This window comes from Astatotilapia calliptera, chromosome 20 (assembly GCF_900246225.1).
Source record: "Astatotilapia calliptera chromosome 20, fAstCal1.2, whole genome shotgun sequence".
In the NCBI taxonomy this organism is placed as follows: Eukaryota; Metazoa; Chordata; class Actinopteri; order Cichliformes; family Cichlidae; genus Astatotilapia; species Astatotilapia calliptera.
Genome location: NC_039321.1, coordinates 427,503 through 446,647, shown reverse-complemented (window position 1 = coordinate 446,647; position 19,145 = coordinate 427,503). Strand labels below are relative to the sequence as shown.

Sequence of the window (19,145 nt, the reverse complement as noted above, 5' to 3'; positions counted from 1 at the left end):
TGAAGAGGGTGTTCACGGTCGGCACTGAGAGATCGACCTTTCCTCAAAACAGAACGATGATACAGCTGATCCAGCGAAGTTTGCCACCAAAGCTGAGCACTGAACACGGGGAGGCTTCAAGTCAAGATCACATGATCACACGTTGTGGCCTTTCGGCGTCCTAATAAGAACCAAGCACCGAGTAGAAGGAAAAAAATATTGTTCGTTTGGAGAATAAAATCCTCAGCAGAAGCTCTCAGTGACTGACCCGGTCACGTGACTGCCAGTGACACGAGAGAGAGGGGGGGGCTGAAGCGAGAGAGAGAGAGAGAGTGATAGAGGGGGAGGAGAGATCGAGCGAGAGAGAGAGAGAGAGAGAGGGGGTCCGGAGTGCAGGCGTCTCCCTCAGAGAAGAGACCGGAGCGCGGAGCCGCTGAGCGCGCACACGGAGGCACGCTGCTGATCGCTGATCACTGATACTGACTGATCGATCAGTCCATCTGAAGCTCGTGCGCGAGGAGGCGCGTTCAGGTGGGCACATTTTTTTCCACTTTTCACGTTTTCATACTTTCTGCTGTCGCGTGAGCTCGGTGTTTCCCTCTGTGCGCGCCGCTGTGAGATTAGATCAAAGTTAGAAACAGGCTGACCTCACTGCTCATCGGTTATCTCTCTCTGTCTCTCGTGCAGGCTCCGTGATGCGCCGCTCGTAAATGAGCCGAAGGAGAAGTCAGCTGATCTGAGGAGGAGACTTTGATTTGACAGCTGAGCGCGCGGACAGGTGTGTGCTCCTCTGAGGTGCGAGCGAGCAGGTAGAGCTGCACCTGCTCCACCCCTGTGGAGCTGCTCCGCCCTCCACGCATCACGGTGTCTCGCGTTCTCTTGAAACATGGAGAACGTGTCGGTCCCGGGCGCGCCGCCTCCGCTCTGTAACGACTCTGTGCTGCCGTACTCGCCCACGGGAAACCGCTCTGACCTGAACTGCACCCCTCCCTTCTTCGCTGACCTTTATGTCATCCTGCCCGTCATCTACTCCGTGATCTGTGCTGTGGGGCTGACGGGAAACACCGCCGTCATCTACATGATCCTCAAAGCCCCCAAAATGAAAACGGTCACCAACATGTTCATCCTGAACTTGGCCATCGCGGACGACCTGTTCACTCTGGTGCTGCCCATTAGCATCGCCGAACATCTGCTCAACTACTGGCCCTTCGGGGAGGTCCTCTGTAAGGTGATCCTGAGCATCGACCACTACAACATCTTCTCCAGCATCTACTTCCTGACCGTGATGAGCATCGACCGCTACCTGGTCGTCCTGTCGACCGTGAGATCCAAGCGCATGCCTTACCGCACCTACCGAGCGGCCAAGATCATCTCGCTGTGCGTGTGGATCCTCGTCATCCTCATCGTCATGCCCTTCACGGTGTTTGCCGGCGTCTACGTGGACCCGGCTGATGGCAGGAAAACCTGCGTGCTCAGCTTCCCGAGCCCCGAGCCCCTGTGGTTCAAAACCAGCCGCATCTACACGCTCATCCTTGGCTTCGCCATCCCCGTCTCCACCTTCTGCATCCTATACACCATGATGCTGTACAGGCTGAGGAACATGCGGCTCAACAGCAATGCCAAGGCACTGGACAAGGCCAAGAAGAGGGTCACCGTCATGGTCTTTGTCGTCCTGGCCGTGTGCCTGTTCTGCTGGACGCCGTTCCACCTCAGCACCATCATAGCGCTGACCACGGACCTGAGGACCACGCCCCTGGTCATCATGATCTCCTACTTCATCACCAGCCTGAGCTACGCCAACTCTTGCCTCAACCCGTTCCTCTACGCCTTCCTGGACGACAACTTCCGGAAGGCCTTCAAGACGATGCTGGAGTGCAGCTCGGCCTGAGCACCTGCAGCGCAGAGCAGGACCACCTGTGTGGCGTTGTTTTTGTGCCACTATTCTGAGCGCACGTAAAAAACTTTTGCAGGTGCAAGTGTTGCATTTTGAGGAAAATTTATTTTGAGCAAGAAAAGCAAAATTTGAGTGAACAAAATTCATTGCTGCGTGCAAAAACTGTATTTCAGTGTTTGCTATTATCCACACACACACACACACACACACACACACACACACACACACACACACACACACACACACACACACACACAACAGCAGCCCCTCTCGCTCAGTTTTTGCACTTGTACTCGCTCGCAATGTGTTGCTCGCGCTCTCAACGTTTCATAGTTGTGGATGATTACTATACCTTTCTAATGTGACCTTGTTGTCCCTGGCTCTCTCTCTCTCCCTCCCGCTCTGTTCCTGTGCTGCTGAGTGTAACTACAGCCCCTCCCCCCTCTGCCCAGCGTAAAGCACAAGGCTCGTGTGTGGAGTGAAGCGGGAAAAAAGTGAGAGAGAAAAAAAAACCCACGGCTCGCGATAAGGAGCCGGCTCGCGTCGTTCACTTCAAAGACCCGGCTCTAAGAGCCATTTCGTTCGCGACCGACACATCACTACAAACGAGGCAGGGGCGGAGTTTGAAATATTACTCTTTCTGGGTCACAAAATAAACTTTGAAGATATTTTCATGCGAGGATGTTGCTGTGTAAACTTCAAATATCTGCTCGATTCATCAAGACATCACATATTTGCCACTCTGTGTTCCTCCGCCACTGCCTCATTTGAGTTTTAGACGAAATGCATTCTGGGATATTGCATTTCGTCATTTCGAGCTGATTGGAGACCAGAACAGCCAATCAGATATTTTTGCATCCAAGTCTGTGATTGGCTGGTTTTGTGGCACAAATATAACAGTGTAGAGAAAGAGCTGCTCGCGCACGGGCAGAAACGTTGAGAGCGCGAGCGACACAATGCGAGCGAGCGCAAATGCAAAAACTGAGCAAGGGGCTGCTGTTGTGTGTGTGTGTGTGTGTGTGTGTGTGTGTGTGAGTGTGTGTGGATAATAGCAAACACTGAAATACATTTTTTTGCACGCAGCAATGAATTTTGGTCACTCAAATTCAGCTTTTCTTCGCTCACAATAAATTTCTCCTCAAAATGCAACACTTGCACCTGCACATTTTTTTTACGTGCGCTCAGAATAGTGGCACAAAAATAACGCCATACACCTGGGGGCGGACCTCCGTGGTGGCAGTGTGCTCTGGTAGTGTCATCATGGGAACAATAAACCGCATGCTGAAAACTAATCTGTTTCCATGTAAACCCTAAATGAGCTCTGAGACTGAAGCTTTCTTTGACTTTTCACAGATTCTCTCTGGTCTGTGATGGATCAACAGAGGGGCGGGGTTCGATTTAAGCCCTCCCTTCTGAATCATCACTGATTGTTTAATGTAAATATGTAATCATATGTAGTGGACGATCACCCCACGCCCTGTTGTGGATGTGCTAAACTCCTGAGTGTGGAATTATTTGTTTGGATGTTGTTGTCATGGTTTGTGTGATTTTCTCACTCACAGCGAGTCTGTGGCTAACAGGATTAGCTCTGCAGCGTGGCTCACACCTTCCTGTGGAACCCACTCAGTTCTTACTGTGGACACTTCCACACCTCCACGGCTGAGACCATGCAAATTAAAAACACACAAAGAGTTTTATTATCAGCCGCGTCCAGGACGAAGCTCTCCGAGGGAGCAGCTGCTCCCATTATTACTGACACCAGCTGTGGGAGTGAGCTTCAAATACACCTGGATTTTTTTAAATATAGAAAGAAATCAGGCAGGTAACACACACACAGAGGGTGGGGACGGGGGGCTTCTCTGGGTGGAGGTTGAACAAACGTGTGCTCGTCTTCAGAAAAACATCTGACGTTTTTATGAAGGTGTAAAAAATCCAATTAGGAGGCAGCGAGCTGTGACCTCTGAGCACCGTGACCCTTCAGGGGCGTGGCTCGGCCCTCTGGGAGCACCAAACATCAATACACAGGCTATCAGTCAAATCCTGAGGAGGCGGGCTGTGACGTGTCCCCGTGTTACTCTAACCCTAAGCTGGTGTTGAAATGAGGTTTTCTGGTCACATGACCGACTGCAGGAGCGCTGCTACATCTGCTCTGATCTGTGAGTCTATGCTGCCCCCTGCTGACCGCAGGGCAGCAGCACAGCACCTTGTAACAGGTATATATGCGCACACACACAGGTACCTGCAGCTCATACAGGCTGCAAGCAGCAGATTGAGCAGCAGATGAAGGTCTGCAGAGAGACGGATCAGCAGCTCATTCAAATCTGGTGGCAGCTACAAACTCATTATTATAAATACATTTTTAAATGATGCTTGGAGCAGAGTTTCCTCTGTCGCTACTTTCTGCATATTTGATGTTATTTTAGGAGCAACATTCATCTTTAATGTAACGTTTAGTCTCGTGTCTTTGGAGATAAGTTGTGGGGTAACTCGTGAATACTCCAGAACTTCCACTGTGTGACTTCCTGCTCCCCGGAGGGAAACAGACGCTTGTGAAAAATCCAAAGCTGGAACTCGTCCGACCCCTTCTATCAAAACCACGCTGAAAAATGTGACCCTGTTGGAGTTTATGTGGTTGTTTTGCAGCTTGACAGCGCCCCCTATGGAACAGGAAGCACACGCAGCGGGAGCTCTGGAGTACATAAGATGTTCTCTGTGTAAATTTTGGGGGCAGTAAGCAGAACGCACTGGGCACATTTATTCACTCCACAGTTCAGAGTGTGGGGATGCTGGCGTGATTCCCTGGGTTTGGGACTTTTCTGTCATGTAACCTGTTTTTGTTCTATCACAGTGTGGCAGTAAAGTACTCGGTACAATGTGTCAACGCAGCGGTGTATCGTCACTTTCTTTAACTTCCTGCTTTATCAGATAAATGATGAGATCTTCATCTGCACGGTTCTGACAACAATATGCTGTAATAACCCGTCTCACTGTACAGATGAATGTAAAGTCATAACTATGTAAAATCTAATGTTCTCTCACACAGAAATCATCATTTCTCATGCAGCCTGTAAAAAACATGAACTCACATTTTATTTTGAAAATCGCTTTTCATGTATTTTTGATATGTTAGACTGAGCTGCTCGATGAATCCAATAAATGTGCAGATCATGAATCGTGAGAGGAATCTTGACTTCACACTTCACACATTCATCAAACATGAACTCGTCACAAAAAGACAATCCATCTGTTCATGATCTGCTTCGTGCCACAGTCCAGACATGTTTGTGACTTTCACGCTGTGACCCCTGACCCTGCAGAGGTCATACAGCTGCTTTAACACAACAGACTTTCAGCAACACACGATCAATGAGCACGCTGACTTTCAGGGTAATAAACAGAAATCTTTGGTTGATGAGACTGAACTGGCTGCAGGTTCCAGTGTGAATGTGAATGGCTGTTTCTCTCTGTGTCGATGACCTGTACAGGTGTACCCTGTAACAGCTGAGACAGGCTAAACCACCGAAGTAGCCCTGAACTGGATGGATGATCTTTCTGAGTTAACTTCAATAATTACTTCCTCCAAACTATCAACGTGTCTTTTAGACCCCATTCCTACAAAACTGCTCAAAGAAGTCCTGCCATTAATTAATGCTTCGATCTTAAATATGATCAGCCTATCTCTAATAATCAGCTATGTACCACAGGCCTTCAAGCTGGCTGTAGTTAAACCTTTACTCAAAAAGCATCTCTAGACCCAGCAGTCTTAGCTAATTATAGGCCAATCTCCAACCTTCCTTTCATATCAAACATCCTTGAAAGAGTAGTTGTCAAACAGCTAACAGATCATCTGCAGAGGTTTATTTGAAGAGTTTCAGTCAGGTTTCAGAGCTCATCACAGCACAGAAACAGCTTTAGTGAAGGTTACAAATGATCTTCTTATGGCCTCTGACAGTGGACTCATCTCTGTGCTTGTCCTGCTAGACCTCAGTGCAGCGTTCGATACTGTCGACCATAATATCCTATTAGAGCGATTAGAACATGCTGTAGGTATTACAGGTACTGCACTGCAGTGGTTTGTATCATATCTATCTAATAGACTCCAGTTTGTGCATGTAAATGGAGAGTCCTCTTCACACACTGAGGTTAATTATGGAGTTCCACAGGGTTCAGTGCTAGGACCAATTCTGTTTACATTATACATGCTTCCCTTAGGCAGCATCATTAGAAGACATAGCATACATTTACACTGCTATGCAGATGACACCCAGCTCTATCTGTCCATGAAGCCAGATAGCACACACCAATGAGTTAAACTGCAGGAATGTCTTAAAGACATAAAGACCTGGATGGCCGCTAACTTTCTGCTTCTTAATTCAGATCAAACTGAGGTTATTGTACTCGGCCCTGAAAAGCTTAGAAATATGGTATCTAACCAGATTCTTACTCTGGATGGCATTACCTTGGCCTCCAGTAACACTGTGAGGAACCTTGGAGTCATTTTTGACTAGGACATGTCCTTCAACTCACATATTAAACAAATATGTAAGACTGCTTTCTTCCATTTGTGCAACATCTCTAAAGTTAGAAATATCCTGTCTCAGTGTGATGCTGAAAAACTAGTTCATGCATTTATTACTTCCAGGCTGGACGACTGTAATTCATTATTATCAGGAAGTCCTAAAAACTCCCTGAAAAGCCTTCAGCTCATCCAAAATGCTGCAGCAAGAGTCCTGACAGGGACTAGAAAGAGAGAGCAGATTTCTCCTGTTTTGGCTTCCTGTTAAATCCAGGATTCAAAATCCTGCTCCTCACATACAAGGTCTTAAATAATCAGGCCCCATCTTATCTTAATGACCTCGTAGCACCATATCACCACAGTAATAATGCTCCTGTGGTTCCAGAGTCCACTGAGTTTTAGTGAGAAGGCAACAACAGTCACTTTAGTTTAAAAGTAAAGTTCATTTTCTAAAGACAGGAGACTGAAAGCTTCGACATGGATACACGTGACTCTGATCATTGTTTTCAAGATGTCTCATCTGTTCTGCAAACCTTTGGTTTATTAAATCTGAACGTTTTCATACAGTAACATATTTGTACTCATCATATTGGTGATTTATTTCAGGTGTGTGAATATGATAACTGGAGAACGAGGCGAGGTCGTTTCAGACTGATACCATAGGTGTGTGTACTGGGAGGCTGAGCAGAAACATTCGTATTCTTTGAAAAATGGTTCATCGAATCACTTTTAGCTCATTTTCTGACACACTGAATCTCAGAGAATGTTTGAACAAGAATATCGCTGAAATAGAGCAGACGCCCTCTTTACTATCAAAGATAAAAACCTTAAATTCTGACTGGTCTTTGTACCATCCAAAAGGATCTGTAGTTTGGGACAGATACATCAAAAAATATACAAGTACTGGCAAATATGAGAAAAGTGTCAGTTTAATGAAACACTTTTATTGCAAAAGATAATTATAGTTGTACAAAGTTGAATTTTACAACACCAAATGTTTTAAGATAAAATTCTGAAAATGAAGAAAATTGTATTATTCAGCTACTGTGTGCAATAAGTCAGTCACATGATCAGCTCTGTTAGCACATGTAGGCTACTCATGTTGGTATAATAGCATTCGCTAACTTTTCGGCTAATCCCAACTGGATTACGCAGACAGTTGATTGGTCAGCTAACCAACATGGTTAATGTTCGATCTGTCAAAGTCCAACACTGTCCCTGCTGTGTTTCAGTTTTCCTCAGGTGGACAGACCAAGCTGACCAATCAGCAGGCAGCACTGCTTTGTGCAGTATCCAGTGGGCGTTAACCGCCAGCTACTTCAGAGCGAAGCCTTTTCCCAAACAGTTTACACTACAACTGGGGACTGTATGCATCGTCTACATGACACCTTTATGATATAACAATGGGATAAATCACACCTCAGTACTGCATGAAGACTTGAATCTGTGATCTTTGCACTCAGGCCTGTGCAACGAATAAAGAAATGCAGTGACGGTACAGTCTCAGCACTTTGTTGGCTCTGCCCGTCGCCTCTGTTGGGTAAACAGAGCTGTTTCCACCTTAAACACTGTGTGTGTGTGTGTGTGTGTGTTGTGTGTGTGTGTGTGTGTGTGTGTGTGTGTGTGTGAGAGAGAGAGGGGAAAGCACCAGCGTGGTCAGGATTACAGTATGTGATAAAATATTTCTGTCACTAGGTGGCAGCATCACCCTGCGTGTGTGTGAAAATGTGAATTTTCTGCATGTTTTTAATAAAATTATATTTCATGGGTGTCGTGTAACTTACAGAAATGAGTCGAATACATTGTGTTTGTGTGTTTTGGTTAAAGCAGCTGCTTCAGTGGGTCAAAGGTCGTCCAGGCTCACCCTGTAAAGCACACGCAGGAACCCACCTGTAGGTGGCAGTGTAAGGCCACAGTTCATCTGTCATGTACGCTCCACCATAAGTTCACACACCTCCATCTCAGCAATGAAACCCTGGTTAGAGTTCAGGCCTGAGACACAGCACCACCCTCAGAGGTCAGACGAAGGGTGGCTGTGAGAGTCTCACTGAAAATCCACCCACATCAAATCTGACTTTTACACAGAAGCCTGTTTCCAGGCAACACCAAGTATGTGTTTAATAATGCAGCCATCCAACCGTCCTTATTGATCATCCGACCAAACACCGGATCATGTCCGACTGAACACGTTCCTAAAAAGACGAGGGAGCCGTCACATATCACCAGTGGTTCTGTGATGATTGACTGGGTTAATCAATGCCTTTCTTCCTCCAGTGTGTATTACATCACAGGGGCAGAAGATCTTAATGTTGCCTCAGATTCGCTTAAATAGCCAAAGATCCTGGTTGGATCCCAGAGGAGACGCTGGTGGCTCGAGACTGAGCCGGGAACAGTAAATACGAAGCTGTGGCGTCCCCTGTGACAAAGATGGCAGCACACAGGCACTTCTATCGCTGCCTGGACTGTTGTTACATAAATCATAAAGACAGAAAATCAGTTGTGTTCTCTTTGTTTTACTGGTACATCGCATCGTCTTCTACACATTGAGCTCATATTCTTCTTAAAATTGTGGCATTCTCAGTTTAAACATCTGGATTCTAACTCCTCTGCAGAAGCCCTGGCCCTCTGTGCGCCCCCAGTGCTTCTTCACAGGCTATTTGGCATTTCCTGCTGCAACAGCTGAGTTGCTCCTGGGACACACGACATGAAGGGTCCGCTGGTAATTCAACCACAGTCCTCCTCATCCTGCTCCACTACCCAGCAGGAAGCTAGGGCACTGAGAGGCAGGAGGAAGCAGCATGCCCTGACCCCTGCTGCTTCCAGCCTCCAGGACCTGCCCCACCTGATCTCACCTTTGGTTTTTGAGATGAGTTAAACCGTGACCAATAAGGCAGTGAGCATCGTAGCTTACAGCGGACAAGGCATCCAATGTGCAACGTCGGCCCCGTGAGCAGCACGCTGGATTCTCTCTGCAGAGAGACTCACTCGCCGGGCATCAGCCACAGAGAGGTGCCGTTGGGTAACAAGCCCAGAAAGATCACGGCCAGCTTAGAGTGTGAACCCGCACGACCACGGCCAGTAGGCCAGAAGGGAACCGGTCACAGTCACTGTGGAGGAACTGACAGGGCAGCCACACAGGTAAGGGGACTAATGCTGTCACCCAAACTCAACCACACACAAAGTCTCAACGCAAGAGTCTGTTAATACCTGACTGTAGCTTCATCACATGTTCCCTGACCCACACAGGCGGCGTTTGACTGTTTAGCCTCATCGCTTGACTGATCCTACTGGCACCAGCAGCTAAGCTAGGCCCACGGCGATGGGAACACAGGAGCAGGGTCATCTTCGGCTCCTCGCCCTGAAGTCTCCGCCTCCTCCTGCTGTGTCTGCACCTTGGTCCGGCACCTTCATGACAGTGATGTCACAGGTGTCACATGACACCCAGGACCTCAAATAGACCCAGAGATCCTTTTAAACTCAGAGACGAGACCAGAGAACAATGCATCAGACAGAAAGAGCAACAACAAGGGTCAACAGCCAGAGTTTTAGGGTCCAACAGCCCATTTTTAGCTTGTGTAATATCCTGAGTTATTCGTAATTAGAGCCATCTTCTTATATTTTGTAACTGGCTGTTGTTACAGTCTTGCAGCATCTGTGGCTCCATAATTTCCTCAGGGATGAATAAATATTGTGATTGAATCTTCACTTTCATCAACACTGATTGCACTCCACAGACTGCACAATGCTGAAAACGGTCTCAAACACGACAAATTATCTCCAAATATCCACTCTAGAGTCTAACTCTGAACTCCAATCAGCTTTTCTCACACTGAAAACTCAGTTTCAGCTCTGAACGCGTGCACCCTGAGCTAATAAGCAGAAAGACATCAGAGATTCACCATGGCAACAGCCTCCAATTCAGTCCAATGAAAGCGGACCGTGAAGGAGAAAAGAGGGTTTTTATTTATCGTCGTCCACTCAGGCATCGTTTAATGGACTTCTGCTTCACAGAGACCCAGCTGGAGTCCAGCAGATGTTACACACTGACCGACCCGACGGTTTACTGTCAGACTCAGACTGTTAATGATGTGTTTGAACACCTGAACATATTCAAACACATTCAGACTGTCTGCAAGAGCAAACAGCACCTTTAGACCATGGCTGGTCTCAGTGGCTCTGTGGTAAAGTGGTTAACACAGTCTCTGGCTTGAGCTCCAGAGCAGCCACGTCAGGATAAATCAGCGGTGGCGCCCCCTGGATTCTTAAAGCCCCGTCAGACTCATTTTCACTCAGGTATTCCCATCACTTCAAGCATGTGTTTGGTTTAAACAGGGATTCCTGCAGAGAACTTTTTTATGTCAGCGTAATAAAGTCAGAGTTTTAATGAGGATGTGATCACAGCAGGATCGGACATGTGGCTGCCCTTCGGCCCCACAGAACCAGAGTCTGACCCTCGCGGCCTTTAGTCCACGTGGCCTTGCTCCCTGCGGTGTCTCAGCACAGCTCGGCCCAGCATCAGCAGGAAAAACACGGTCGTCATGGCAGCATACGATCCCAGCACGGTCTGCACGGCGGCTGGAAAGTCGGGATGCGACAGAAGCGACTGGCTGCCAAAGTGGGGGTACACAAGGAGGTGGATCTCTGCCGCCCGGCGACCGTGCAGCCAGCAGTAATACACACCTGCAAGTGTAAAGACACCTCAATCAAACTGAGCAGCACAGAGGTCGGACCTCATCATCGTCACCGCTGAACTAAAATATGATTCAGAGCATCTAAATAACAAATCTGATGCGGGCCAAACACCGACTTCAGATGGAGCATCAGGTAAGAGCCTCTGCGTGCCCTTCCTCACCTATGACCCCCTACTGTGGGCAGTGACCACCCTGTGATTGCGTGACCCCACACTTCCTGCACCCTCCTGGTTGAGGCACTTCCTGTACAGGGAGGAGACCCCAGATATGCACAGATTTGGTGGCAGGTCTGGGATCCCCAATTTCTCCAGGGTTAGCTTCACAGCTTCACCTGCTGCCACCATAAAGTTCGGAAAAGGGTGGAGAAGACCCCGAGTGTAAAGAGTTATCTCAGAGTCAGCAGCCAAATATATTCACAAAGAGACATCTCGAGTAAAGGTCACCTGATGTGAGCTTCATGACTGGACAATGAGATGAGACCACCTGATGGGGGCGCTGTTCATACCTGAGTCCTGCGTTTGAGCCGGCTGGAACAGCAGGTGGTGCCCGGTGTCTATGAGCAGTCTGAGGTCTGCGCCTGAAGAGTGTTCAGACCTGTAGATGGGTTCGTTCCCTCGGTCCCAGGCGACCGCCATGTCAGGGCGCGCCCCGGGACAGCCCAGGGTGAGGACCTGCCCGTCGGGATGGGTCAGGTAGTACAGAGGTAGCCCGGTTGGCAATGAGGCAGAACTGTGACACAGAAAAACCCAGAGGTGAAACATCTGGATTCAACAGCAAAGAGCACCGCAGGAAATCTTCAGGACACAATCTCAGAGATGATTCACGGAGACATTCGGACACTGTGGTTCCAAGCAGGGCGACCACGTGTCCATGTGTCAGAGACGACAGGTGAGAGCGCACGAGGGTCACCACAAACAAAACTTTACTGGCACAAAACGCAAAAAGGAAAAAAACTACACGGGAACAAAGAGAAGACCAAAAACAAAGACTACATCTACACAGGGGGCTGACTCCAAGCCAGGACATGACAGGAAGTGACACGTACAGAAGAATAGCATGACCGACAGGAAACAGGTGAGAGTGAAGAGACTGTGTCATGAAGAACAAGTTTAGCATGAATAACTAAATAACATGTCAGACAGACGTCCACACACGGACGCGTCTCTGAGTTTTAGCTTCAATAACAAGAAAATAAAACCATGACTCTGGTTTGAAAGGAGCCCCCGTGAGGTCCAGCAGCAGACGGGTTCACCATCACAGTGGTCACAAGCCACTGGGAATCTAAAGGCCTTCTTATTAATTCGATCTTCAGAGAGGAGGATTATGTAAATGTTTCTATACTGACTGCTGACAATCAGACTGGATTGAGACAGGTTGTGCATCATCTTCAGTATCTCTCTGCAGGACCAGTGAGTGATTTTATTAAAGCCTTCGCCTCGACTGACCCGAGCCACTGTGAGAGGGGACTGAATCTGCACAGATGCTCTGTCGTGTCAGGGAGTGAAAGAGTTAGTGTAAAAAGGGAAGCAACTATTAGTGTAATGGGTCAGTGCAATATCAGGAAGGTCAGGGCATGTGCAACACTGGGGTTTGTGCAACAAAACTGATGTGTTTCTGTTACTGATCTCTATACTGTCCTCTGTGTCCACTCGTCATTGTTCTAGTATAATGTGATCACTGTTTTTGTCCTTGTCACATGACCTGTAAATAGTGTCTCTGTATGTTTTTGCTAACGTGTGTGTGTAACACCAGCCTGCCAGAGGGTCTGCAGAGGCTGTAATCTGGCATATTTACATTTGTTAAAGTATTCAATAATATGTAAAGCTCCTCTTTCTAAATAAAAACAATTATAATAACTAAAAGTTCATTACTGAAATACACTTTGACCCCTGAAGATCGGGGGACGTCCAAACCGAGAGACATCAAGCTTCTGATTTGACCTCTGACTTCCTGAGTAACAGGAAGTCTGTAATTGAGCACAGTGACCGGCTTGGTGCTGGACGGGTGTCACGCACACGCTCACCTGGACCCAAAAAGAGACATCAGACCGAGCAGCTTGGAGGGCGGGGCCTGGGACGGACACGTCATACGACAGCTTCTGACCTCCAGCTTTGCTGCGACTCTGCTTTGCTTTAAACCGAAGGCTCTTGGCACCGCCCCCGAGCCGCAAGAAACGACCGTCTGATTGGCCCGCCTGTAGCGCACGTTCAGGAAGCGGGAGCGTATGTAGCAGAGCCCGGCTCGGACCTGCTCGCCCGGCACGCCGCAGCGGTCGCACACAGACCACGGCTGGAAGCTGGTGAAGAGGCGGTACAGAGCGCTGAGGTCGGCGCTCTGGTCCCGTTTCCCGTCGCTAGCCTCTGAAGCGAGTCTGCAAACATCAGCTGATCGTTATTTCTTAAATATCGATTGATTATTAAGCTTAAACAAGCAGGTTCGTGGTTGTCATGAATTCAGTATGTGCTCAGCGCACCTGTTGGTGAAGCTGAGCGTGGGAGCCTCCTGGATGTCCAGGTCGTAACCATAGAAGAAGTCTTTGTGGGCGGAGCCACAGATATAGATGCCTGCATCATCGGGCCCAGCTCTGAAGATCAGCAGGCTGAAGAGTCGGATGGAGAAGCGACTCCGCAGGTCTCCGCTGTGAGGAACCTGGCTGGGATCGAGCAGGTGGTTGCCATGGTGATCAGTCAGCGCTTTGGTGTCCTCTGATCGTTCCAGATGTTTCCGGAAAAACCAGACAACCGACTGGACCTGAAACCGATATTTGAACCTTTTTCAGTCTGCACAGTTGGAAGAGGTTCTTAAATAGACGGAGGGGCTCCAGCTAGAGCCGCTACTCCTCCACCTCCTGGCGAGGTGTGTCGGACGCCACGGTCATCCTCGGATGGCCACCGGCGAGGGGGTCCTGATACAGTTAAAACCATGAAGTCGTAAATGAAATCTAGACGTTTGATTTGACTTTGTGCAGATGGAAAACCAACAGGAATAAAATAAAGAGGAAATGTTTTTCAGGTTGGTGACATTCGTTGTCGCAGTTTGCCTCACGAGGCTTCGATGTTTAAGGCATCGAACGTCTCAGAGTCAAAAACTTGTGTTTTCACTATAAAACCAAAAGCTCACCTCCAGCATACGCCCTCCATACAATCATATCAACAGACTAAAACTAAACTCTGCAAACTGAAACAGATTCAACACAAAATATGAACCAACACTAACTGGATATTATAAAAACTACAGTTTCTCTGCGCAGATACCTGACACCCCAGGTGTGCAGTAGAAAACAGATGGTTAGTTACTTGCGTACTCTACCTGCTCTGGTTTGCAGAGGCAGGGCAGCTCCACGGTGACTCCTGACAGGTAGGCAGCGTTGGTGAAGGTCAGGAAGGCGGGACACGCCGTTCTCGCAAAAACGTCCTGTTTGTCTTCAGGGGCCTCGTAGCTCCACGCCTTTGGAGTCAGGAAGAGGAGGAAGAGCGGGGACAAGGATGGCAAAGGCATCTCTGAGGAGGAAACAGTTTTTTTTAAACAGTCTGAAGAATGTTTACTTTCAAAGACAAACCGATGAGCTGAACTGTCCACTCCAATGACCTGCAGGAGTCTAAATATGACTGTGGGATCTTTGGGATCTCTGCTTACAGGAAAGACAAACCTGGAGTCAACAGTAATGCACATTTACTCGCTCATAATGAAACAAACTCACATATTTTCATAAGGTGGGAGATTCTCGAGCAGCGAGCACGACTGAACCTCAGCGTGTGGCCCCAGGTTTGAACAGGTGAGAGTAATGCAGCAGTGATGAGGCTCAGCAAACGTGTTTCTGAGGAAGGTGAGAACGAGTGCGCCTGCATGCGTGGCGGCTGAAAGCGCTGAGCAGCTCTATGAATAGGGATGGGTATCGAAACCCGGTTCTTGTTGAGAACCGGTTCCCACTGTTTCAGTTCCTTGGAATAGTTTGCCATTTTTGCAAACGATTCCCTTATCGATTCCAGTCGCCACGAATGACGTCACCACGTTGCGGAGCGTCATTTACCTGGCAGGAAACACGGCGCCTACGCACCACAAACGCTCAAAAGTTTGGTTACACTTTACAAGAACGGATGACGACAGGGCAACTTGCAATACTTGCAAAGTAAATATTTCATTTAAGGGAGGAAACACTACGAATATGCAAAAGCATTTGCTCACAAAACACGCGATGACCTTAAATGAATGTCGTGTTTTTAATTCGCTCCAGGTAAATAATCAACAACAGTGCATATTATGTTAGCGCGATCTGCCTTATTACAAACCTGCCATTACTGTGCATTTAGTGACCGTGATGAGACAGAGTCTGGCTCAGATGCTGGCAGTTCTCGCTGCAGTCTGCCGGTAGCGTCTCCTTTCAGGCAGGATAGACGAACGTCACCGAGCAGTGACTCAGTTTGTGGTCAAAGGCTTGCACCCGTTTGCCACAGCAGATGATTTTCAGTGAGTGAATGTGTGTAATTGTAGGCAGGGACATTACTGGATATTCTTGTGTAATTGCTACAGAATAATTTATGTTATACTTTGTTATTGCTACAGAAGAATATTTATTTTATTATTTTACATTTACAATGTTTTTCCTGGGGACCCTGTGACACCCCATTGAAGAGCTGCAGGCTGGATCTCTTAAGATCTCACTGCTGGGTTTGTAAGGCCATGTTACTCCTAAATTTCTATCTTGTTCAAAGAGAAGATATAAAACAAAGTTCTAAGCTAGTCGACCTTAGTGTCCTCCTTTTTAAAAAGAATCGATAAAGAATCGAATCGTTAAACAGAATCGAAAATGGAATCGGAATCGTGAAAATCTTATCAGTACCCATCCCTAGACATGAACGCGTCTCATTTATTCAGAGGCTGCTCGAGTGTTTGCTGATGTTAAAACGTGTCACTCTGCCACTCTGCTTCCATTAGCGTTTGACATTTATTTTATTTGCTGCTTCATTCTGTTCCCTGAAAAGACAAACGTGTTAAAAAAAAACATTTCCCTCACTTAATGCTGTCAGCGGGAAACAGGACGTTTTACTCCAGGAAGGTCTCCCATTCAAACCAGCTCTTATCCTCTGACCAGTTCATCCATCCTGTGTCAGGGTCGTGGAGGGACTGGAACATAGCCCTGCTACACCTGGACAGGTGGCCAACCCGACACATGGTTAACACAGAGAGACAGATGACCATCCACGTTCACATTTGGAATCACCAGCTTACCTAACCGCACTAACTGCGTGTTTGGACTGTGGGAGGAAGTCAGAGATACTGGAGAGAGCCCCAGGGAGAACATGCCAACTCTACTCAGTTGAACCCTGGACCTTCTTGTGACAGCCCCAACCACTACATCACCTGCTGCCACCTGCTTATGGCGATACCACTACGGCTCTCATCTGAGCTTTAGTTTTATTTATTGGTACCAAATGGCAACAGCAGTCACTTCAAGGCACTTCAATCAATCACATGACCAACGATGACTTTCACTGAGAACATGGAGGGAGGACAGCCACAAGTCTGAGTCTAACAAACATGTGCGTCTGTGTTTGTGGCTCATGCACCCACAAACACAGACGCATGAAGAAGTAGTGCCATTTCTGCTTTGTGCTGAAAATAATTCCTCGTGTTCAGAGAAAGACGAGGACGAGTGGGCTGAAGCAGACGTTTAATGGACCTTCAGAGCGAGCCAGGGCTTGTAATGGTTGAGAGACAAACACTGAAGGACCTGAGCTGCAGAATCAATGCTATTAGTTAGTCAATAACCGGGGAGCGGGGTCCGATACCTGAAGCTGCACCGATGTGCTGTTTGTCTTTAGTTTGTCACATTAAAGATGCATAGGATGTAATCACAGTGTCACTGCTCTGATGCAGAGGAAAGCAATGAGATGAAGAGTGATGGGAGTAACAATATTACACAATAAACTTTCTTTGACTGATGAAGGGCGTAGAAACATCACTGCCTTCCCCATGATCACATGGTAAAACCTGAAGCGTGCTGGCGCCTGCAGCTAACCTCGGCAGTGTGGAGGCTCTCTCGCTGCACCACCTGAGCCTCCAAATAGAAAGTGGACCAACTGCAGTCCTGCAGAGCGGCTCAAAGATGACCAGAGCGTTTCATAAAAGCAGACATGCTTTAATATCTGAAACCCACAGGACGGCACCCACACATCGCACTGAGCTCAGCTGCTCCCCTCAACGGTTTCAGCTGCTGTTTTCTCTACGATGGGCCCCGGCGGCCTTTTAGAATCAGAGTCAGCCACTCTGACTCCACTTTAAAAAATAAACCTTCTTTTATTTTAGAAATAGGCAGTACATACAAAGAAAAATAAACCAAAAGTGATGCCATGTGCACATGTTACACATGATATAACAGCAGGGGTTCATCAGAGCGACAGCCTCGGGGAACAAACTGTGCCGGCTCGTTTCAGTAAACAGCGCTCTGCAGCAAAGTCTCCCTTCATGCATGTGATTTCTCTATTGTGCTGAAATCAGCAGCCTCACCTGCAGCGAATCCTGTAGCAGCAGCTGACGATTCATTCATCTCACTGAGAAAACCTGATCCTCCTGCAACATAAACTACCTGCTGTTGATCCTGTTCTTCCTCCATCCATGCTTCCATTTCCCCCGGACTGCTGTCTCCTCAGACCTGAGTCCAGCTCGCTCGTCTTTTACTGAACCCACAGAGACGTCACTCCTCCCTGACTGGATCTGAGTCCATGTCCACACTAACATGTTTTCATTTGCAAACTTCCGTCCACACTGAGACGGCGTTTTTGGAACACAGAGCTTTTTAAAAGGCTCTCCAAAGCAGATACATTTGAAAACGCCGTTTTGGCGTGTGGACCGTGAAAGCTGAGGCAATTTTAAGTGCTACGATGGTCTGTCTCTCTTCCATTGTTTAATGCCTTTTTCTCACTGTGTCAAGGCTTCATCATTCACTGCTGCAGAACAGCGGTTTGTTAATCCATGTTGTGTTCCCTGAAAAAGCCTCTTTGAATAATCTGAAATGCACATCATTTTCAGTTTTGGGAAACCTTTTTTTAACGTCTGGCCGTTCACCACTTACCTTTGTACTATTTCAGCTGTTCACTGGACTTGAGCGACGTGAACTGCAATGAATAACTGGAAAAACTGGGGGTGACCAGTAGTGTAGACAAATACACACACGTACAGTCCCGCCCTCATGCATACATATACAAATACAAAGCACTCCTTAGAGTGCTCAGAGCTGTTTGCAACCTCAGAGGGGCAATCGGCCCCAGACCCAGGTCCAGGGGGGTCCTGGGTCCAGAGGTGAGGCTGAATCAACAGACCGTCCTCTGGCACATCCACCAAAACACAACCCTGGCGACACACCACCCGTGACCCAAGCCCCCCATGCCCAGCCAGAACCCCAGCCTGGAGCCAAAGCACCCTCAGAACGGGAGGATTGCCTTCCTTACTGTGTTGGTGGAATATTACTTTCTCCTACTCCCTTGACAAGTGCACACTACAACTATAACCCAGTGATCCATGCCACTTTGCGAATTTGGAAACAAATAATTAAGCACTTTAATCTGAAACCACTATCAGTGTGCATCCCTGTTACATCTACCTCCTGTCCTTCCATCATGTGCAGACGGAGCTTTCAACGTGTGGCATGAACTTGGTATTCGTAAATTAAAAGACTTGTATTCAAACGATACCTTCATGTCATTTCAACAATTGAAAGATAGATTTGGACTACCGTGCAGCAATTTTTTTTATATCCGTACACATCTGCTGCAGTTTGAAAGCATGCCGTCCGACACCTTGGATAGATGCCTTAGTGATAGCCGGGGGTCCGAACAGAGAGTCTCATTATTCTATAACTCACTACAGGAGATGAGTACACCTTCTACTCATCCAATTAAAGAGGAGTGGGAAAAGGAATTTGGGATCTCCCTATCGGAATGTTTTTGGCAGGTCTTACGCAACATAAATGTGCTTTTTATTAATTCCTGTCATTGTTTAATTCAGTATAAAATTGTACACAGGTTACATTACTCAAGGGAAAGACTTCACAAAATGTATCCAGACT

The 19,145-nt window shown here is 47.5% G+C and overlaps 2 protein-coding genes across 3 annotated transcripts; one reads left to right on the top strand and one right to left on the bottom strand.

Moving 5' to 3' along the window:
* The first annotated feature begins 341 nt into the window (after positions 1 to 341).
* On the top strand, positions 342 to 1,948 carry npbwr2b (neuropeptides B/W receptor 2b). Its single transcript, XM_026154997.1, has 2 exons — positions 342 to 510; positions 667 to 1,948. Exon 2 carries the CDS (start codon positions 866 to 868, stop codon positions 1,865 to 1,867), a length of 1,002 nt encoding a protein of 333 aa, XP_026010782.1. The 5' UTR covers positions 342 to 510; positions 667 to 865; the 3' UTR covers positions 1,868 to 1,948.
* Positions 1,949 to 10,635: 8,687 nt separating this feature from the next.
* On the bottom strand, positions 10,636 to 14,621 carry LOC113013806 (Ig-like V-type domain-containing protein FAM187A). Of its 2 annotated transcripts, XM_026154979.1 has the most exons (5): positions 14,390 to 14,621; positions 13,554 to 13,831; positions 13,104 to 13,451; positions 11,586 to 11,809; positions 10,785 to 11,069 (listed from the first exon to the last, which is right to left on the bottom strand). In XM_026154979.1, exons 1-5 carry the CDS (start codon positions 14,576 to 14,578, stop codon positions 10,852 to 10,854), a joined length of 1,257 nt encoding a protein of 418 aa, XP_026010764.1. In that variant the 5' UTR covers positions 14,579 to 14,621; the 3' UTR covers positions 10,785 to 10,851. The 2 variants fall into 2 exon arrangements, with proteins under 2 accessions (XP_026010765.1, XP_026010764.1); XM_026154980.1 differs by lacking the exon at positions 11,586 to 11,809 and having other exon boundaries at positions 10,636 to 11,069.
* Positions 14,622 to 19,145: the final 4,524 nt, after the last annotated feature.

Bases quoted from the DNA above. Each gene is read 5' to 3' on its own strand.
- npbwr2b (XM_026154997.1), top strand. From the start codon at position 866: ATGGAGAACGTGTCGGTCCCGGGCGCGCCGCCTCCGCTCTGTAACGAC.
- LOC113013806 (XM_026154979.1), bottom strand. From the start codon at position 14,578: ATGCCTTTGCCATCCTTGTCCCCGCTCTTCCTCCTCTTCCTGACTCCA. The intron at 13,832-14,389 runs GTAGAGTACGCA...TATCGGTTTCAG, and splicing joins GCCTCTGCAAACCAGAGCAG to GTCCAGTCGGTTGTCTGGTT. The intron at 13,452-13,553 runs GTGCGCTGAGCA...TGATGTTTGCAG, and splicing joins ACGCTCAGCTTCACCAACAG to ACTCGCTTCAGAGGCTAGCG.